Consider the following 19,482-nt stretch of genomic DNA (forward strand, 5'->3'; position numbering starts at 1 on the left):
ATAACAGGAGATAAAGAGACAGAGACAAAGAAATAGGGCCTGACAGGTAGGAGTAAATAGTCAGAAATAGAGATAAGTAAGTAAGGATGGGGACAGAGAGATGGAGTGGGCAGGGTGGAAAAAGGGACAAATGGGGCAGGAATGTAGGGAGAGAGAGAGATGAGGTCAGAGAGGCAGCTACATAAAAGTTGAGGACTGAGAGGAACACAGAGATGATAACAGCCAGGTATATGGGAAGGGGATGTTTGGATTAGATAAACAAAGACAGAAAGAGATAGGGATAAAGATGAATAGAGGTTGATGATGTAGCAGTTGACATTTTTTGAGAATTTGTTATGTTTGTTTGAGAATTTGTTATGTTTGTTATGTTTGAGGCATGGCCCTACAAACTGTGCATGTGTTAGTTTATTTAATGCTCACAGTAATGCCATGAAGCAGGTACCCTATTTCACAGATGAGGACACTGAGGCACAGCAAGTCAGAGGCATAACTAAGATTTGAATCCAAACAATCTAGCACCAGTGACAGTATTCCTGACTATTCTGTCAGTGATGAAGAGAGACAGAGGAACGGGGAGCTGGGGACAAGAATGCAAACAGAAACAGATAAAATTCACATAGGGACAGAGAGATGGAGAAAAGAGATAGGCACATGAGGAGAGCAACCCAATAAGAGAGATGGTAAGAGATAGAAAAGGGGTGATAGAGAGATGAGGAGAGAGTCATATAGGGAAACAATGGCAAAAAGACCAACATAGAGGGGTAAGAGAGACAGAGACAAAGAGTATGTTACGGGGAGGAGGGGAGATGAAAGAATGGAACATAAAGGTGAGAATAGAGAAAGATAGGTGAGGAAGAGAGACAGATGAATGCAGCAGTACAAACAGGAAGAGGAGAACTGGGAAACAACCAGAGAGAAGTAGGGACAGAGTAATGGAGACAGAAAGGCAGACAGTAAAGAGGCCAAGGAGACAAAGGAAACTGAAAGAGAAATAGGAAAGACAGAAGTTCTGGAACACACAGAAATTCAGAAACAGATGAGGTAGAGCAATGTGGTATTATAAACACAGAGACTCAGACCAAGCTGAGAACTATAAGTTAGATAAGAACAGGATAGAGACAAGGCAATCCTCAACATACACAATATTAAAAAAAAAAAAAAAAAAGGAGCAAGAAGAGGAGAGAGATGGAAAGAGAATAGGAGAAACAGGAACGAGAAACCACCAGAGAGATGTAAACAGAGAGACAAGAGAAAGCAAAATGTAGACAGAGATAGGGGTGTCTGAGAGGTGGCCAACAGTGATGCTGAACTTGGGGAGACAGTAAAAAATAAGAAAGAAATAGAGACAAAGATAAAGTCATCTTGATCCAACAACTTACAAGTCTCTTGGATATATCAGGGCTGGCACTGGGCACTATGGTGCCCACTAGACTATGAGCTTAGGAAGGCAAGGCCCTGGTCTTTGTTATTCACTACTGTATCTTCTACCCACAATATAGTCCCACTCATAGCAGGGACTAGTGTTTTTTAAGCATTAGGTCCCAGAGAAAATGTACATGCATTGCATGGATTTTGTCATTGAATCCTTACAACTCTGATGTAGTAGGTATTATTACAGATGGGGAACTGAGACTCAGAGTGTTGAGTAACTTGACCAAGGTCACACAGAGGAACTAGGAGTGAAGCCCAAGCCAGGTCCAATGGCAAAAGTATTTCAGGAGCCAAGGATTGAAGATGAATCTTTCCCTGACCATGCACTTGAAGTACAAATAAATTCTAGTCTGCATGGTTTCAAGGTCTACACATTTGACCACCATGACACACACATGCTTCAGCGAAGACTTGCTGACACTGATGGAAGCCTGCTGAGCCAAGGTGCACATGTCCTGACTCCTCCCCCTCTGTAGCTCCCTCCATCCAGTGAAGAAGACTAACCTGACTAGCTCAGAGAAACTTGAAAAAGTCCTGTGAGTGGCAGTAATAAACTGTGGAAGAACCCCAGCCTGGGGCAATCAGAGAATGCTTCCTGGAGGAGGAGGTAGTTCAAAGAGGCCAGAGGCAGATTTACACAGAAGTCAGTGAAGGTTCAGGACCCCTTATTTGCACAGGTCCCTTCTAAGGCCCTGCTTAACAATCAGTGAAAAATCAAAGAGTACTAAGGATTTGTTACTCTGCAAGAGAACTGAAATGCCCTAAATCTTACAGCTCATACCTAAACTATCAGTAGTAGTTTATTTCTATCGACCATAGTTTATAGTTAAACTACGACAGTAGTTTATTTCTATCTAAATTTATTAGTTTATTTCTATCCACCACGCTATTAAGAAAGTCTAATATTTTTATTCTTTCTGTAGAAAATGGCCTTACCTCATGCTTCAATGACAAAATAGGAGCGATAGAACATCAGGAATGGTTACTAGGCCCTTATCTTCCCACTGCCATCTCTCTAAACCTCCCAGTAACTGTGTTCATTCTTGTCTTATACTTACGAGCTATAATGAGTGGCCTGAAGACCTCTCCCCCTTTTGCCTCAGATCCCCCTCCTTTCCCTTTCTCTTCTGCATTTTTATCCTCTCCCTCTCTACTGGACCATTCCCAACAGCAAACAAGCACAGTCTAGTATCTCCTATCTTTTAAAAAAATATTATTTGACCCTCCTCCTACCATCACCTTATCTGTCTGGGCTCTGTTCCCATTCACAGCCAAGTTTCTCAGTGGAATTGCCTATACACCTAGCTCTAATTCAGTGGGGATGAGGGTGGTGCTCTGTTCCCTCTGATCTCAGGGAGGGTCCTGTAACAAACTACACTCTCACCAGCACTCTACACAATTATTACTGTTTGTTAAATTATTTTATTTTTCATTACATACTTTATATATTTTAGAATCTACATATATAGACAACTTGAATAAATAATAAATATCTGTGTACCCATCACCTAGCTTGAAAACCAGATCATTTTCAATGACAAACCCCCCTGGGTAACCCTCCCCAGTCACATTTCTTTCTCTTCCCTGAGGTAACCACTGTTCTGAATTTTTCATTTTTCATTCTTTGCTTTTCTGTATAGTTTTATAACATACAACTGTATCCATATATTGCATAATTTTTCATGTTTTTCATGTTATATAAACATATTCTTCTATGACTCTTTTGAATCAGCATTAGGTTTTCTTAATTTCATCCATGTTGATATGTGTAGCTAGAGTCCATTCATTTTTCATTTCTTTATATTAGTCCATCATATAAATATATCTGAATTTATTCATTCCATGCTCATTTCCATTTCTTGCTATCACTAACAGGCTTTGGTGATATACAGGCTTTTCTTGTAGGATTTCTCTAAGGAAGCAATGCTCATATATTTTTTTTTTTATCTCAGGACTTCCTTTATATTCTAAAAAATCACTGCAAGATAAATAAATCTTTTTAAAAGGCGGGGGGAGGAGGATGGATAGATGATGTTCTATCTAACCTACTGGGTGACTCAGTAGGTTAAGCACCTGACTCTTGATTTTGGCTCAGGTCATGATCCATGATCATGAGATTGAGGCCCCACCCCATACACGGGCCCTGAGTCTGCTTGAGGTTCTCTCTCTCCCTCCCTCCCTCTCTCTCTCTCTTTCTCTCTCTGCTCCTCCCCACACACTTGCACAGGCTCTCTCTCTCTCAAATAAATAAATAACCTTTTTTTAAAAAATCACTGCAGGACCTCAAAGAGCTTTCTTTTACAAAATGTGGTATCAGTTGAGACTTGCTGCATTAGAAATTAAAACTACAAAAGTTTCACTATATTAAATTTTAAATAACAACAATAAATCCATCTTTTCAAATAAATAACATATTTTATGAAAAATAACTATTTTCCAAAACAAAAATAGTTCAGTGAAAAGAACTATTTATGTTTTTTGCACATCTCTTTATGTTATGGCTTAATAGAAGACAGCTGGATTCTCATATCTGGTCTGAATTCAATCTGTTGTGTTATCTAGAAAACTCCACTCTACAATCTTGAGAGAATGAGAGTAAAAGAAGCAAATAACACCTTACTAGCGTTATGGTTTTGGCTCCCTGGCCCCCACCTCTGCCCCCAGGATAACCCAGACCACACAGGGAGAACCACTGCTCTAGGATATATATACCTAAAAAGTCTGGGTCATAGAGTATGTGCATCACTGAGCTTTACTAGAAAACATCCAGCTTCTTCTAGAGTGGTTGTATCAATTTACACTCTTACCAATGGTGTAGCCATTCCCTCTTCATCCATTCTGGTGTTCACCCCTACCACTCCACCAAAACTGCTATCAAGGTCACTTCCAATATCCAAGTTGCCATATTCAATGGACCCTTATCAACCTTCAACTTAGTTGACTTCTCAGTACTCTTTTTAAAAATCTCCAACACAACCTAGTAATATCCCCATCTCTTTATCTCTTCCTCGGGCTCCTTGCCATCTCCTGCTCCTTTTCCCAATATCTAAAGTTGAAGTTCCTTGGAGCTCAGTCAAGGCTTATCCTCCTTTCTCTTTTCTCTTTCACACTGACCTCTTCTCTCGTGGCTTTTAATACCATCTCTATAGTGACAACTCTGATTTATATCTGAAACTCAAACCTCTCCCTTGGGATGTATATACCATTACCTGCTTCGGCCTCTCCACTTGATTATCTTAAGGGAGTGTAGAATTCAACCCTTGGTCTTCCCCCTGAAAACCTGTTCTTCTTTCTGTCTTCCTCATCTCAATGAATGACCTAGCCCACATCAGATCCATGGAAGGCATCAAAGATGCCTTCTTCTCCCTCCCTTCCTCAAGCCACCACACCAACCCCTTTCAGTTCTAAATATCTCCCAAATCTATCTACATCTCTCCATCTCCACAGCCACCACGTTAGTCCACTTGCCATTATCTCTGATTGCAGTAGGTTTCTAATCTTGCCCACCTCCAATCCAATCCACAGCAGCCAGAGTACTTCTTTTAAATCATACCACCTCAATCCCAAATTTAAAACTTTTCAATGTAGGGTATTTTAGCATTTGAGAGATGTGAATTATCTACAAAAAAGTTACTATTTCATCATTGCCCATGGTATGTGCTCAAAAGGACATTCATCAAATGAGCAGAGATCTGAAGAACAAATAAAGTAGAATTGGGGAAATGTGGGGTTTTATACAGAAGCAACAGCATATACAAAGACTCAGAGGCTAGAAAGACTAAAGAATGGTCAAAGACTTTCAACTTAGCCTTAAGAATGAAGTCTGGAGAGGTAGGCAGGCATCAAATAAATCATCAAGGGTGTGGCTTAATCTTCCTTGTTGAAGAAGATAGGCTTCCTTTTGAGCCAGTGGGGAATCATTGAAGGTTTCTAAACATGACAGTGATAGGAGTTGGTTTACCTTTTGAAAAGATCACACGGCCTACAGTGTAGAGAAAGGATTCCAGGGAGCAAGACTGAAACGGGGAGACCATGACAGTATTGCAGTTTAGACATGGTGCTGACTAGGGTTGTGTCAGCAGAGATGAAGAGACTGCATAAATAAATCTGGAAGATATTTGGGAAGTAAAAATGACAAGATTTGGTGATTGCACGGGGGTGGAGGAGAGAGAAGAGTCAGGGGTATAACTCAGGTTTCTGCTTTGACTAGAGTCATTCACAAAAGTAATATACAAAGAAAGACAAACAGGTTGGGAGTAGGATGCCTTGAGGTGACAAAAAACTGAGGTTTTAGGTGTTTCTGGAGTGCTCAGATAGAGCTCTCTAATAACCAGTTGAATGTGTCAGTCAGGAGAAATATCTGGAATTGAGGTATCAGTTTGGGAGTCATCAGCAAAGAGATGATAATTGAAGCCACAGGAGCAAATGTAATAATTGAAGGAAAGAGCACAGAGAGAGGAGAGAAGAGAGCTCAGGCCAAATCCCAAGGAGCACCACAATTTAAGGGTTGGACAAAGAAGAGCCTGGAAAGTAAAGAGGAATTTGAACAAGGCAGTAGAAGAAAAATGTGAGTGTGGTGTCATGGAAGTGGTTTAAGGAGGAAGGAGTGGTCACAAGTGCCAGATACTACCAAGAAGTCAAGTAGGATAACCTCTGGAAAGATTGTATTAGATTTTGTGAGGTAGGCTGTGGCAGACCTTGATGAGAGAGCACTATTAGGCAAGTAGTGGAGGCAGATTGGAGTGGGTTGAAAGATAAGTGGGAAGTGGGAAAATGAAGAGAGTTAAGTTTAGGCAAGTCTTTTGAGAAGCTTATGGAGAGGATAAGGTGGTGGTTGGAGAAGAAGAATTTCCAGCAATTGTTTACATGTTTTCCGATGGAAGAGACCCACATGAATATGTTTAGATGATGATGGGAAGAAGCAAGGACTCTGTAGGTTTGATAGCAAGAAGTCCAGAATTTACTTTCAGTGACTTCTGTTTACTCTGTGAAATAGGAGGTTGGGTCATCTGCTGAGGCTTGGGGGCAAATGGAAAAGCTGTGGGTTTGAGGAGAAGGGAAGTTTGAAAGGGCCACTGTGGAGCATGGGGGGGAAGAGCAGCCAAGGGACACAGTAGAGCTGTAGATCAGTACTGAGGACCTCGTAGATGCTGGGGACCATGAGTCTATAGTGGCACGAATCTGTGAGACTGAATAGTTTTCTCCAGCAGTGTTTAGCTGCCTTTGCACAGGCATGGAAAAAGCGGACAGTCGGACTGATCCAAGGTTGGGATACTGCCAGGCAGATGCAACAATTCTGAAAACTGAGGCTTTTGGCTAAAGAGTAGCCAAATTAAGGACCATAAGGTCTGGTCTGAGCGGAGTGAAGTGTATCAAAGACAAGTCCTCTATGAGCCAACCACTAGGGAGATTCTGGAACCTGTGGAAAGGTTTCTGGTAAAGAGACTGAAGGACGAGCAGACAGAGGAAGACCTGGGAAAGGAACAGAAAGACAGATCAGGGGTTTGAGCCCAGAGACTAGCCTGTGTGGGACCACGGACGGATGGGGAACGAAAGCTGAGGGGAATGTTTAGGGGGAGGCGGACCTTTGAGGGCGGTCACAGGGAGAAGCGAGGCGGGTCCGAGTTAGGGGGCGGAGCCAGGAGCGAATCCCGGGCGAGGGGGCGGGGCTGGGGTAACTGGGTCCCAGCGCCGCTGTGGCTGCGGCTGCCTCACCGAAGGCTCCCGCCTCCCCATCCCCCTTCTCCGTCTCCTTCCTGCCCGCCGCGGTGGAGACCTAGGCCGAAGCTGTTACCCTGCCCCCGCGGCTGAAGCATCGTCCAGAGGGATTGGCTGAGGGCGAGCCCCGCAGCCCAAGCGCGCGACGCACACGCGCGCCCCCAGCCAGCGCCATCCTCTCCTCCCTCCCTCCCCTGCCCTGCCCTCCCTTCCCCTCCCCTCCGCCCGCCAGCCTCCGCTGCGGCGGGAGGAAGAACCCTTTCCGACCAGTCAGAAGAGCCCAGATCGATTCCCATTTGGGGAGAAAGGGACCCCGCACACCGAACAGACCGACCGCTCGCCCCGGAGCCACGGAAGTGGCTTGCGTCTTAAGAGAGAGCCCGCGCCGAGCGCAGCCCCCCGACCTCACCCAGCCGCTGCCGCATAGACAGCGCTCCTCAGCGGGCCCCGGGCCCCGCCGAGCCCAATCCCTGCGCAGAGCCCGGGCCGGCGATGCCTGGCACGGCAGCGGCGGTGGCCGCGGCTGCTGCTGGTACTGCCACTGCTGCCACAGCTGCTGGCCCGGGCCCGGGCCGGGGGCTTGAATCTCCGCAGTGGGGCTGAGCCCGCAGCCCCGCCCCCCGAGCCTGAGGCCGTTGCTCCGCCGGGCGCCGGGCCTCCTCCGCCCGCGCCTCCGCCCCAGGAGCTGGAGCCAAGCGGGGAGCCCGGGCCCCGCGCCCAGGCCCGGACCATGCATGGCCACCGAGCCCAGGGGGGCGCCGGGCCTTCTGAGACCGAACACCCAACCACGAACGCCCCCGGCGCCGCTCCTCCGGTCAGTGTCGACACGGATCCTGGAGCCTCCGAGCCCGGACTGCCGGTGCTTAGGGGCTCAGGCTCCGCTCTCGGCGGCCCCCTGGATCCCCAGTGTGCCGGACCCTCAGACGCCAGCCTGGGCGCTGCTCCAGGCCCCCGGGTCTTACCCTGCGGCCCCAGTCCACAGCACCACCGGGCCCTGCGCTTCTCCTACCACCTGGAGGGCTCACAGCCCCGGCCTGGTGAGTGATCGAGAGAGCATGGGAGCCCGAGCCATGGGCCTGGTACTGGGAGCAGGTTCTTGTTCTCGGGCCCTTTAAGCCCCGCCTCGGAGCCGGCCCGCTCACCCTGGCCCTTCGAGTCTTCTCAACCCCCACCCCCTTCCCTCGCTCCTCTTCCGTCCAGTCCTTTCTGCCTCTGTCCGCGGTCCCCTCTCTCTGTCCCTTTGCCCCCTCAATCCTCCCCACCCCCTTCTTATCTATCTGCTGAGACTAATGGGAGAGGGAGCACTCAAAGAAAAACGGTCAGAATTGCAAGGCAGTAAGGGGAATTTGGTAGGGGGAACGGAGTTTAGGAAAATAGGAGAAAAGGAGTCTCCCATTTGCTAAGCGCCTACATTGTGCCAGGCACTGGACTGGGTGCTTTATATGGGCTCTCATTTCATCTTCAGGAACCTCCTGTGAAGTACCATTAGCCCTATTTTGTAGGGTAGGAAACCGAAGCCCAGAGAAGTTGAGTAACTTGCCCAAGGTCCCATAGCTAGAATAGAGCCAGGATTCAAAACCAGATGTATTTGAGTCCAAAATCTGTGGTCTTTCTCTTTCCCCAAACTGAGGCTGGAGACCATGAAAGTAATGCCAAGCCTTCTGCTTATGTGATTTTCTCCTCTACTGTTCAGCAGCTCTGGAGTATGAGTGGAAAAAAAAAAGAGGGATGGTGGATTGATCCAAGGTTGGGGTTTTGCCAGGGTGTGTGTGGCAGGAGGACAAGGGAAGAAGGGAGTAGAAGGTGCTAATGAACAAGATAGGTGGAGGAGGTGAACCTGGGGGATCAAGCGGGAGGAGAGGGCTGGAAGGGCTGATAGGTAGGGAGAGAGCAGAGGGGGTTGGGGGCAGCAGCCAGTTGTAGTAGGGCTGTAGATGGGTGGGGCTGCAAGGATGGTTGTGAAAAGAAATCAGGATGCTTGAACTTGGATTTGCAGAGGTGGAGCCACTCTAGGTCGGGCTGGGGCTACAGACTACTGCCTGGAGACGCATTTGCACTGCACAGACTTGAGTGTCTGAGGCGTCCAGCAGGGCCACCCCCATCTGGGGACATCCCATGTGGACCTGGGCCCAGGAGCCACAGAGAACGAGCAGTGTATTTCTGGTCTGCCTTCCACTGGGCAACACTGACAGAGCTGTTGAGCCCCTGGGACCCCCACCCCCAACACACAGGGCTCACATCCCCAAGCTCCATAGGGACTGTGGTCCAGCACAGTTAGCAGTAAATGAAACATAAAGCACTGGCAAGATGTACCCCTTACTGCTTTTGTGACCTTGGGCTAGTCATGGAACCTCTGGGAGTTTCCAGGGGCTCCCTCAGTGTGGGCTGGAGATATCCAGTTGACAAGAGGCCTTTAACACCCTGCCCTGCATGTTGCTCCTGCTGGCTTTCCAAACACCTCTTGACAGACACTGTGTGGAGCAGGCTACTTGCCTGCCCTACTGTAGCACCTTCTTTCAAGTCCCAAAACATGCCACAATGACTCCCGCCTCAGGGTCTTTGCATCTGCTTTTCCCTCTGCCTGGCAGCTCTTCCCCCGTGCCCTACCTGGCTTATTCCTCATCTTTCAGGTCTCAGCTCAGATGTCACCTCCTCCAAGAGACCTTCCCTGACCACTTTGGTGCGGGGGGAGGGGAGGACACTTGTGAGTCTCCGTCACAGCTTCCATCCTTGCCCTTATTACAGTCTGAAATTATCTTATTGTATGTGTCCACTTGCTTACTGCCCATCTTTCTCCACTAGAATGTGAACTCTTTGAGGGCAAGAGGATTGTATCTGTTTTGTTCAGTCTTGTGTCCCCCCAGTGAGTAGAGCAGTGCCTAGCATATAGTAGGTGCTTAATAAATCCTCACTGGACAAATGCCTGAACAGATATGAAGGGAACACATAGTAGGCCCTCAGTAACTATTGTCTAAGAGAAGGATAGCAGAATTCCCGCCCTCCAGATGCTCTTGGTCTGAGTCAGTAACTGAGTGGTGTCTTGACTCTTGGTCTCTAGCCTCTGATTGATACTGCCACTGCTCCCACAGTGGTGATTCCGAGTTGTCTTCCCACTCCACCAAACCTGACAAATTACCAATCACAATACCCATCCTGAACTATTCCCTTCCTCCCCAAAAGAGCAAAACAAAGTTTCCAGGATTCTTTTTGGCAATCAAGTCCCTGTGTCTGTAATTGGTGGCTGTCTTTTATATATAAATATAAATGGCTGATATAGATAGATGATAGATGGATAGATAGATAGATAGATAGATAGATAAATTCTCCAAATGGGGATTAGGAGTAAGAAGAGTGTTAGGGAAGGACCTGGCTTCCCAACCAACCATTCCTAGCTGACTCACTGTGTGACCCAGGTTGAGTGACTTCCCTTCTCTGAGCCTTGATTTCCTCATCTAGAGAATGCCTTGAGGAGTCTATGAGATACTGGTGAGAAGCCTGCAGAATAAAATTAATTTTTTTAAAAAATAAGGGGAAAACCTTCTGAAGAGGAGGCGGAGGAATTACTCAGGCCCTGGCAAAGCAGGCGCTGGGCCATGTGATTCACAGCAGCATGGGGTGTGAGAGGCCTGCCTCCCCCACTGCCCAGCTGGCCCAGGTTTAGGCACAAGTGACTTGCTTCTCTCTCCACAGAACTCGCCTATAATTGGCCCAAAGAGGGTAGGGTTGGTGGTTGTAGGGTGTGTATCTGTGTGTGAGAGAGAGAAAGAGAAACAGACAAACAGAAAGAGAGAGAGTTCTCTCAATTAAAGGGTTGAAACATTTTAGTCCACATGCTAAGATTTCTGTGTGCCTGCCGACTTCCTCCCTCAGACTGCTGAGGCTTGTATTGAATCACCACCCTTAGGGACCAGTGGCCGAACCTGGTGGGGGGGGGGGGTGCTTAAAAATAATACAGTTGATGCTTGAACAATGGGGGAGTTAGGATTATAAGCCCCCATGCCCCTACTTGCACAGTCAAAAATCTGTGTATAACTTTTGACTCCCAAAAACATAACTACCTAATAGCCTACCTTTGACCAGAGTCCTTACCAATAACATAAACAGTCAAATAACAAATCATTTTCTATATGTACTATATACTTAATTCTTTTAAAGTAAGCTAGAGAAAAGAAAATGTTATCAAGAAATCATAAGGAAGAGAAGGGGCGCCTGGGTAGGCTTAGTCGGTTAAGCATCTGACTCTTGATTTTAGCTCAGGTCATGATCTCAGGGTGGTGAGATTGAGCCCCACCCATATTGGGCTCTGTGCTCAGTGCAGAGTCTGCTTGGGATTCTCTCTCTCCCTCTGGCCCTCCTCTGACTTGCACACACACTCTCCCCTTCTCTGTGTGTCTTTAAAATAAATAAATAAACCTTAAAAAAAGAAAAAAAAATCATAAGAAGAAATATATTTATGGTACTATACTATATTTATTGAAAAAAATCCACATATAAGTGGGCCTGTGCAGTTCATACTATGTTGTTCAAGGGTCCACTGTAGTTATATCTTATCCATGTGAAAAACCTTCAATTTCTTCAAAGTACTTTCTCTTTACCTGATTTCTGCTAGGGGGGAGGGCAATTGTTTTTACACCAATTTTCCAGGTTATTTAAACCTGGAAAGTTGCCAGAGAGGGCTTTCAGAGAGTCAGAATGGAGTCCCCAGCCTAGGTTTGCTCATAGAGATTTGAGGGAAACCCTACCCTATTCCTCAGTTTTGAGGCCTAGAATATCCTTCTGGATGCTAGGTGGGGGTAGCTTGGGGCCTGTCTCAGTCAAAATAGTTGCATCTAATGTAAGAGTCTGTTCGTGGGCAGTGGGAGAACTAAGGCAATTGAGGGGGGCCGCAATAGGGATGACTCCCCTCTAATTTGGAGCCTAGGACATCATCAGAGACTCCAAGAGTTAGAATGGGAGCCAGAAAGGGCCCTGGACACCATCTAGTTCTGGGTTTCCCAAACTGGGTAAACATAAGAATCCCCCCTTGACTCTGAAAAAATAAATGTGATTCCCAGACTCCACCTCAGAGCTCCAGAATCTTGGGGTTGCAATCCAAGAATCTATTTTTAAAGCTTCCCAGGTGATTCTGATGCACAGCCTAGAGTGGGAACTGATTTTTAGCTGGGGTAGTGGAGGCTCAGAGAGGCAGCTTATTCATGGTCCTATGGTGAATCAACATGATTAGAGCCAGGAAGATGTATAGGCCTCCCTTCTGAGGCCCTTTCCTTAGGACCTTATGTGGGCCTACCTCCTTTCCTCCCAACCCCAAAGGAAGGCAGGGGATCTAAGCTAAAGGGAATGAATCAACCCCTCACTCACATATGCACAAACACCAGCTACCTCAGTTTACCATCTATGCCTAACTCTAGTGAGTGGCTGCCATTTGGCATTTCAGGTTGGAAAGCAGTTGCAGTTCTGGGACTCTGGGCAGGAGAAGCCCTGGCATCAGCAGCACCCACCACAGGGCCTGGCCCAAAGCGAGGGCTCTAAAGGGTGTCAGCAAGGTTTGTAGAGCTAAGAGGAACATGGAGGGCAGATCAGGTAAGAATCTCAGTGGGAGCAAGGGTACTGAGGCTTGGGGCATGCTGGGAACTGGGAGTGTATTGAGAGGAGTAAGGGATAAGGCTAGGAAAGGAACTTTATCCTGAGGGCCAGGGGGAACTATGGAAGGGTTTATTAAGCAGGGGAATGATGGGCTCAGATGTGGGTGTTTGGGAGATCCCCATAGCTACATGTGGAGAGTGAATGATAGGGATGCAGGATTGGGAGCAGGGAGACAGGCAGGTGGGGATCATAGTCATCCTGGTGACAGGTGATCTTAGCTTGAGTTAGAGTAATGGCAATAGGTAAGGACGATAAGATCTGAGAGACATTTCAGGGCTAACACGGACAGGCCTTGGTGGTGGCTTGGATGTAGAGACCAAGGAAGAAGTCCAAGATGAGTTTGGTTTGTTGTCTGAAACCAGCTACAGTGACCAGTGGATGGGTTTGGGGCCATCTACCTGCAAGAGAAAGAGCAGGTTTGAGGGAGGATATTGAGTGTGAAAGCCTTGGGGGACATCCACGTGGAAGTGGCCAGCAGGCGTCTGGGTGTAAGGTTGGAAAGCTCGAAAGAGAGAGGACTGGGCCAGAGGTGTTTGGGAATTCTCACCACCAATGAATACCGTGGATCACAAAATAGCTCATGGGGAGAAGTGTGTAAGGTTCTGGGGGCCAGTCCCATCCCTGAAGACACAGATATTGAGGTCAGCAGAGTCACATTCAGGTGGGTCATTCGTCATGTGCCCAAACTTTACCTTAGAAATTCCTTGGGGAGGGAGGGCAGTATTTTAAAGCACATTTGTGTAAAGCTGAGACCCATTTCACAGATACCCAGGCTAGTGGCTGTTGCAAAAAGCTGATGCAATACTCCTGAAACACAAATCAGACATGGGCAAAGTAAATTCCTGTGGCTCTCTTGATGTTCTCCCTTTTGAGGGCATCCCGAGAGGTCACAGAAGGAGGTTGCTCATGGAAAGAAGAGGGGGCTCATGACAGGAGGCAGGGGTGGGCTCTGCTGGGGATTTTTGGAGAGCAGCCATTTGAGATTCTGAGGGAGTGTCTGGGAAAAGACCCAGATTTGGTTCAGTCAGCCGGGGCCTTCCAAAGAAACACAACAAAATAAAAAGACTCTGGATAGCTGGGGAAAGGACTTCCCCAGACAGAACTAAAGGAATTGAAGCTTCCAAGGTGCAGGTGGTTGGCATCCCCATTTCTCGGCCCTTTCAGGTGCCTCTGTTCCTGTAGGATGGCCTGGCTGGAGCTACCTGCCTCCTCAAAGGTGAGTGGCAGCTGTATCTAAGACAGACTCCAACCATGGCTTTCTGGGGGCCAGTTAGCTAAATGCCTTAGGGAGATGTGGAGCTCGCTGGATCCTGGCTGGCTGGGGCTAGGACCTGTCTGGAATGAGGGCAGGAAGCACAGTCTGCCATTGGCCAGCCCAGCAGAGATATGTTCCCTCCTCTGGAGAGAGCAGACATCCTTGGAGCACTAAGTCCAGCCTCTCGGGGCTCTAATACCGGTTCCTTGTACTTGGAAGGCACCACATCTCCAAAATGTGCTTCAAGACCGACACAGAGCTGAAGACAAGGATGGAGGACAGTAGCTGAACAAGCCTCAGGGCTCCTGGCTCTGCCACTGGTGCACTGTGCCCCCCGGACCTACTTTCTCAGGACCTTAGTTTCCCCGTTTATAACCCTGGGACCTGATCATCTCATTTGTCTGGCATATAACATTGGTAATAAATATTTGGCAGATAAGGGAAAGTGAACAAACATTTCCTGAAGATGGACTCTGTGCTTGGCCCCATGCAAGGTGCTTGGTGTGCAACAAGACAAGCATAATCCTTGGACTCACAGAGCTTCTTCCTAGCAGAGAAGATCTACAGGACAAGTAATTCTAAGCACAGATGCTGCAGGAACATATGAGGGGGGGTAAGCAGGGAAAAGAGAACACTTGAGTTGAGACTCCAGAGATAAATGGGAGTCCAGAGGTAAGGCAAAGCGGAAAAGCCATTCAGGCCATGGGAACAACGTGTGTCAGAGCCCCAGGCGGAAGAGAGCACTTTCGAGGAACAGACAAGAAACCATTGTGGCTGGAGGGTGGGGGCGGGGAAGTGTTCTTAAGCCGGGCCTTACTTGTCCCCAAGCTCAAGAGGTTGGAGTTCACCCGGGAGGCAAATGGGAGCCCTTCACAGGGCCACAGGAATTAAAGCAGACTGTTTGTGAAGCTGGTTGTGGTGTGGAGAATGCCTTGCAGAGAGGATGGGAGGGAAACCAGTTAGGAAGCTGGAGAGTGGGGAAAAGCTTATGGATTCTAAAGCTAAGAAAGTCAGGTCTGCTAGGGCTTGGGGTCTGGCCTGGATGTGTGAGTTGAGGGAGAGGGAGGAGACATGGAGAAAGCCCAGCCTCTGGCTTGGGGTACTGCAGGAATGGATGTGCCACTCTTGGGATGGGGAAGGCAGGAGGAGGAGCCACTGGGGGCTGGATGTGGCTTGGGACGACAAGAGGCTGAGTGAGCCTGAAAACAGGGGATGGGGTATCCAGGTGGCAGTGCCTAGCTGGCATGTGCTGTGTCCCCCTCAGCCCCAGAGTTAAAGGCAGGAGGGTGAGGGCACAGGTGTGTGGCTGAGGCCCACAGGGAATGGGGGGCTTTTCCCAGTGCTGGCAGCTTTCAGCCCTCTGTGGTGCTTTCCTATAGCCCAGGCACAGAAGGGGTTAAGTCACAGAGGGAAGGTACCTGTAGAAAGGAAAGGCAGGACTGGCAAGGGTAGCCCCAGGGAGCTGCAGCTGGCATAGCAGTCCTTCTTGGGCCTGCTAGAAGCACAGCAGCTGTCCACACCACTACCTCTGCCTTCACCTTCCCTGCTCCCCTGCCTTAGCATCTTCCCAGTTACCCTAGGCAGGGCCTCCCTGCCTAATGCATTCCAGGTGTTGACACAGCCCCAGGGGCAGCAGGAAGTGGGGCAGGGAAGGTGTGGGTCTCTCTTACTGCACGTCTCTTAGGGGCTCCAGTCTTCAGGCCTCACAGACTGCTTCTGTTCTCCAGAGAATTCCTTCAGGGATCTTTGGGTCATGAATCTCTGGCAGGGTCAGGCAGTGGTGAGAGGCTCCCTCCACCCCAGCCCAGACCCAGCTCCACCACTTTCTAGCTTCATGTGACCTTGGGCAAGTCTCATCACCTCCCTGAGCCTCAGTTTTAACATCTGTAAAATGGGGTTATCATGCCCACCTCTTAGCGTTGTCTTAAGAATTTGCCACAGGTAACAGAAACCCCATAGCACTCAGCATGACACATGCTGTGTTTGACAAATGGCCCTGATCTGCCCTTTTTGTTTCTTCCCGCTTGCCTCTCTAAGCCTGCATCCCTCACTGTCCCTGTCTCCCTTCTGACTTGCCCTCACCCTTACGGTTTCCCTCTCTAGTTGTCAGCTCTCAGCAGTCTTCTCAGTCTTCCTTCTGGTCTTCTCCCTCCTTGTCTTGGTTTCAGTGCCTCTCTCTTTCTCTCTCTCTCTTTCTCTCTCTCTCTGCCTTTTTCCCTCATGATGCCTTCGTGTTACTAACTCTCAAATTTGACCAGGCTTCTGGTGAGAGGGGAAGTGAGATGGCTCAATCTTGGGGTCCTGGGGGTCACACACAGCAGCGATCAGAGGGGTGATCCCCTAGTGGCTTTGTCCTCACAGGAAGGGAAATCCCAGCCAGCGTGGCAGCCCCAGCACTGGGTAATTACTGCCCCATTTCTCCCAGCTGCAGCTCCACTCCCTTCCCTTCCCGTCCTCTGAAGTCCCCAGCCCCTCCTGGGGGTGGAGCAACCACCCCCATCCTTCTCTGGCCTCAGATCCAGAGACACAGGGAGGAGGTGGCCAGGCCCTTACAGCAATTCAGCAACTGGAAGAGGGATGGGCTGCCTGTGCTCCCATGTGGCTGTGGCGTGTGTGTGTGTGTGTGTGTGTGTGTGTGTACGTGCATGTGTGCACATGTGCCTGGCTATCTTTGTCCCCAAGGGTCTGTTTTGTGTGTATCTGAATGTTCTTATTTCTATACGTCCGTCTGTATGTTTGAGTGTGTGTCTGTATATATTTGTGTGTGTCTATGTGTATCTTTGGGTCTGTATTTGTTGTATGTTCCTATTTGCCTGCTTGTGTGTCAGCTTGGTTCTGTCTAAGCCCCTGAGAGTTTCTAGATGTTTCTGCACGTGGGTTTCTGTATGTAGGTCTTATGCATACATTTGTGTGTGTGTGTGTGTGTGTGTGTTTCAGTGCCAATGTCTGTCTCTGTATGCCCCCTATGAATTCTGAATCTTGGTTGTGGTTGTGGTTCATGTGGGGGGGTGCAGGCGTGACTGCCTGTCTTTTGGCCCTTCCTGCTCCCTTCCTCCTGTTTGGGAACATTTTTACAAACGCAGGACTGTGTTCATTGTGCCCTCAAACATGCTCCTCACCTTCCCACCTACTACTCACACCTTTGCTCAATTTTTTCCATTGCCTACAGGACCGTGAACTCAAAAACCACCTCCTTTAGCAAGTCATCCCCACTCCCCCCACCTCAAAATGTGATTTCTTTACCAACTCAGCAAACATTGGCTGAGGATGTGCTCTATGACTCTGGACACAGACATGCTTGGGATCCCGTCCCAGCTCTAACTGTGTATCCACAGACAAGCTATTTTGCTTCTCTGTGTCTTGCTTTTCTTGCCTATAAAATGGAACTAATAGTTTTCAGGGTTGTTAGGAGGATGCCATACAGTATTGATACGAAGCCTGATACTGAGTAGGTGCTTAACAAACAGTTGAACCCCCATACTTTATACCCTCCACTAAAAAGTGAACACTGTCAGTTCCAGAGAGTTTTGAAGGTTCTTGAAATCCCCTGCTCTCTTCAGGCATCTTGCTCAGGGCAAAGTGCAAATTGGACCAAGCAGAACAAAAGGATTCCAGTTCAGGGAACTGCTGACAAGTATTGCATGAGCCTGCTCTGGCTCAGAAAAGATTGGGCCCTAGCAGATGGTGGAAGAAGGGGCTGCCAAGGCTGCCACCTAAAGGCCAGAGCATGTCAGATAGGGCAGGAGGTAAACAACAGAGGTGGAAGGGGCCTTAAGGACCATCTAATTCAGATACCCCAAAGTGGTGGTCCCCAAGCTGAATTTGACTCACAAATAATTGGCCTACTCACTGTTTTCAAAATTAGGGGATTTCACATAAAGGTCTGGATTTCTGATTCTCTGGAAATATCAGAAGATCTGAAACACAGGGCCCTGTGTCTGCAAAGTGACAATTAGGTAGAAGGGAGGAGCTACTATCCATGCTTCAAGTGAGGCATGCGGTCTCCAATTTACCCCAGTCTCTATCATTCCCTAATGCCTGATGCTGTTCCATTTTACAGGAAGGTCCTCACTTTACATGAGGGTACACATTTTACGGAAACATCCTGCACTTTACAGAGGGGGCCTCACTCTACAAAAGACTTCCTCCATTTTACAGAAGAGTAATGTTCGCAAGAAAGTCCTTCAGACAGGTCATCCGTTTTACCAAAAGGTCTTTGTAGAACTCTCCTCGCTTTATAGAATGTCCCTCCATTTTGAAGAAGTCTCCTCCACTTTGTAGAAATTTCTTCCATTTACAGAAGGGGCATTCTTTTTATCAAAAAGACCTCCATTTTGTTGAAAGTTTCTGTATTTTGCAGGAAGACTCTAGGAAACTCTTGGAAGTGGCTCCTACTTTCCAAAAGTGCCTTCACCCTGCAGAAGGTGCCTCTGTTTTTCGGTAGAGTCCTTATGTTCAGAATACCAGTCCACTTAAAGGAAGGAACTTTCAGATCTACCCAAAGGGTTCCCGTAGACAGCTCTCCCGGCACATCTCTCACTTGACAGAGCTTTGTGTTTGAACTTTCAGAGAGAACATCTGTGAGGCCAAGCAAGTCCTGGGCCACTCTGGCTGCAAAGGTGTAGGGCAGCAGGGCTGGACCTCCCATTCAAGGGGAAGGTGGGAAAAGTGAGCAGCTATGGCTTTATCCCCTGCTTTTTTCTCAAACTGAAGGATTCCCCTACCCCCCATCAGAGCTGGCTTTCCAAAAGGCACTTTCTTACTTGCTGTTGTTCCTTCTTCACCACTCCCTCTGTTCCCTTTTTACACCCCACCCCACCCACCCCCCCAGGAATTCCAACTGTCCCTGGGGCCTACCTCTTAGCCTGGAGAGACAGAGATCTGGGGGCTGTGGAGAGAAGCATGCAGTGGGGGGTCTGGAGGCATGAGCACTGGGCGCAGCTTCTGCCCATTCTAGCATCATAATAGGTCCTCAAAATGAGAAGCACACACATATTCTCCCCCATTCTGCAGATGGGGAAATTGGGGTCCAGAGCTGTGAAGCAACTCCCCAGGTCACCATGGAGTTAATGACTGAGGTCCAGTCTGAGGCCCTATTAGCTAACTTGAGATGAAGCCAAGGCTACAACTAGGAGATGGGAGAGGGGGTATTGCTGACCAGGCAAAGGGGATGCTGGGAGCTTAAATTACAGAAAGAGGTGAGGGAGAGGCTGGGTCATTCCAGTGGAAATGGGCAAATGCAGGAGTCTTTATGTTCCAACCGCTAGAGGATAGACCTGCTTTGCCAGGAGCCCCAAAGCAGGTGCTCAGGGCACCTGCCAAGTAGGGGCATGCAGGAATCAGAAACAATTTTTGGAATGATTTTATCATTTCAGTAACAGTAAGTTGTCATGGGAAGATTCAAAACTCCATTATACTTCTGAACACTTATTTTA

At 48.2% G+C, this 19,482-nt stretch overlaps 2 protein-coding genes across 3 annotated transcripts in view; one reads left to right on the forward strand and one right to left on the reverse strand.

Moving 5' to 3' along the window:
• GNL3L (G protein nucleolar 3 like) overlaps positions 1 to 8,242 on the reverse strand; it is a 74,533-nt gene extending 66,291 nt beyond the window's left edge. For both annotated transcript variants that reach the window (XM_082717495.1, XM_082717492.1), the window contains exon 1: positions 8,112 to 8,242. The gene's annotated coding sequence lies outside the window, so the exon portion shown is untranslated. The remainder of the gene's footprint in view (positions 1 to 8,111) is intronic.
• FGD1 (FYVE, RhoGEF and PH domain containing 1) overlaps positions 7,093 to 19,482 on the forward strand; it is a 40,758-nt gene continuing 28,368 nt past the window's right edge. Inside the window, exon 1 of the mRNA XM_082717490.1 lies at positions 7,093 to 8,186. Within this exon, the coding sequence (XP_082573616.1) occupies positions 7,880 to 8,186 (307 nt within the window). The 5' untranslated portion in view covers positions 7,093 to 7,879. The remainder of the gene's footprint in view (positions 8,187 to 19,482) is intronic.

This window comes from Mustela nivalis, assembly GCF_964662115.1.
Source record: "Mustela nivalis genome assembly, chromosome: X".
NCBI classification, from domain to species: Eukaryota; Metazoa; Chordata; class Mammalia; order Carnivora; family Mustelidae; genus Mustela; species Mustela nivalis.